This window comes from Penaeus vannamei, chromosome 22 (genome assembly GCF_042767895.1).
Source record: "Penaeus vannamei isolate JL-2024 chromosome 22, ASM4276789v1, whole genome shotgun sequence".
Lineage (NCBI taxonomy): Eukaryota > Metazoa > Arthropoda > Malacostraca > Decapoda > Penaeidae > Penaeus > Penaeus vannamei.
Genome location: NC_091570.1, coordinates 24,789,609 through 24,792,108, shown reverse-complemented (window position 1 = coordinate 24,792,108; position 2,500 = coordinate 24,789,609). Strand labels below are relative to the sequence as shown.

The 2,500-nt window shown below is 41.6% G+C and overlaps 1 protein-coding gene across 1 annotated transcript in view; it reads right to left on the bottom strand.

Annotated features, from left to right (window-relative positions):
* Positions 1-648, bottom strand: part of LOC113812902 (uncharacterized) — a 13,683-nt gene extending 13,035 nt beyond the window's left edge. The window contains 2 exon segments of the mRNA XM_070137049.1: positions 223-271; positions 623-648. Of these exon segments, the coding sequence (XP_069993150.1) occupies positions 223-271; positions 623-648 (75 nt within the window).
* Positions 649-2,500: the final 1,852 nt, after the last annotated feature.

Below are 2,500 nucleotides of genomic sequence, written 5' to 3'. Positions count from 1 at the left end.
CTGTGAGAATGCGATCCGGTGCCAACCTGAAAGAGGACCAAGGGAATGAATTCGACTGCTGACTTAAAGCAATATTAGAATGGAAACTGTGCTTGGAAAAAAAAGAAAAAGAAAAGAAATATATATCCTCAGGACTGGACAGATATTAAAAAAACTGTCTGGTATGAATATCAATATTTGAGGCATGTACAGAATTGCATGACATGGATATTTAATACTAACAGCTGCACTCATCAGCAAACGCAAAAAAGTAGAAGAGAACACCCTAGACCTGAAAGTTTTAAGGAATTAAAATCATTGCGACCCTCAATTGTTGTCGAAGTGACGCTTACCAGAATTTATGATTCTCTCTTTAATTTTCTTGCGGAAAAAACTCGCAGTACATATGATTTTCCATAAATTCTGATGTAAAGAAGAGAAAGAGAGAAATAGAAGAAAAGAGGAAACAAAATAAAGATAAAAATAGAAAAAAGAGAAAAGTAGAAAAAAAATAAAACTAAGGAACGGAAAAACTGGAAGAACAGAAAAGGAAAACAAACCGAAGACGAATAAGAAGAAATAAAGAAAAGAAAACAAATGAGCTGTGAATGAGAAAAAAACGTTATTGATTTCCTTCTCTAACGGTGATCTTGATGTACGGTTGACCATGAGCAATTTAAATTCAACGACTTTCTGGATCTCTTTCCGACCGCTGGAAATCCGTAATGAATGAGAAACTTTAAAAAAGAAAAGATCTATTTATCAAATCGGTTATTCATTTAGTTATATGATAATCTAAATACATAATAGTGGTCTGTTTTTATATAAAAGACTAGAAAATTAATTTAATAAATCATTTCCACCACTGAGAGTTGGGGGAGTTCTTGGGTGGCTTAGGCTATGTGGCGTTCCGACAAGGGGTCCCTATAAAGGGTCAGGTCGCAAAAGTCCCCTAAAATACCGCTTAAATATTGAAGCAATAGTACATGGTTGCAGGTTTATTTAGGGTGCTATGGAAACCTATCACAGAATAAATTACTAAATTAGACTGGGTATAGTATGAAAGTTTTCATACCCCTTATAGACCCCCTAAATACACCCCTAAACAACAGCAAGGGTTACAGAGGTGAACCAGGATGCTATCACAGAGTAAATGAGAATGGGTATGGTTTGAGTTCTCGTATAGCCCTTATAGACCCCTTATAGACCCCTAAGCAATGGAATGGGTTAGGGAGATGATCGAGGGTGCTATGGAAGGCTATGGTAGAGTAGAGGCGATTGGGCGCGGTTTGAGATCTCGCATTCCCTTTCAATATAGCGGGCGTAGGTACATGCGTCACCTTTTTGGGGCGGCGCCTCGAAATTGCATTTTGAGCATGATACAAAAAAGGTTTCAGTGAATATCAAAGACCATTCATAATCGTTGTAAAAAAACAAACACTCTATCAGCCTCCGTCGCTCCCTTCCCCCTCCCCCTCCCCCTCTTCACGGCGGAAAACAAATGACTCACGACCTGCTGACGACCCCCCTCCTCCCCCCCTCTCCAGGGACCTGCCCCTTGTCTTCGTCAGAAGCAGTCGTCGTTGGTGCGCTTCCTCCTTAACCACCGCTCTTTTTCTCCTTATCCTTGTTCTTCCCTTCTTCCTGACTTTCTTGTCTTTTGCTTATCTCTCTTTAACAATGTTTAACTTCTCATCTTGTCTCTTCACTCACATTCTTCCTTTATCTGCTTTTGCTTTCTCTCTGTCTATCTTTGCATTTTTTTCAGTTCTCTCTCTCTCTCTGTCTGCCTGTCTGTATGTCTCTGTCTCTCTTACATTTACTCCCCCTTTCCCCCTCTTTCTTTTCTTTATCCCCCTTCGCTCCTTTTTCTACTCCCCGCATTATCAATCATCTTCCTTCACCCCACCATTTCACCTGATTCTCTCATTTCTATCATTTTCCCAGAGTACGTCACTTCCCCTTCTTGCCCCTCCAATACATCTAAAAGAGGCAAGGGCACGTGGCGGGCAGGCGCTCTTTATGGGGCATCTGAGGCCTTGCTCGGCTACTGGAGGCGGCGCTGCCCCTGCGCCCCTCGTCGTCCCCTTCCCTCTCCCTCTGCCTTCCCTCTCTCGCATTTTGCATTGCCATTCCTTTAATCTCTATGTTTAGCGTTTGTCTGCCTTGATCTTGCTTTGTCTCTCTCTCTCTCTCTCTGAATTTTGATATTCTTTCTCTCTCCTCTTTCTCCCTGTTATTCTTCTCTCCGTCTCCTAGGTTCTTTCTCTTTCTGTCTTATTTATTGTTTTATATTTGTGCGGACCCCAAACACACGCACAGCCACACACACACACACACACACACTCACACTCACACTCACACACTCACACTCACACGAACAAACACACACACACACATACACACACACACACGAACAAACAAACACTCACACTCACACACACACACGACCAAACAGACACACACATACACGAACAAATATACACTCACACACACACACACACGTATTTATGAATATATA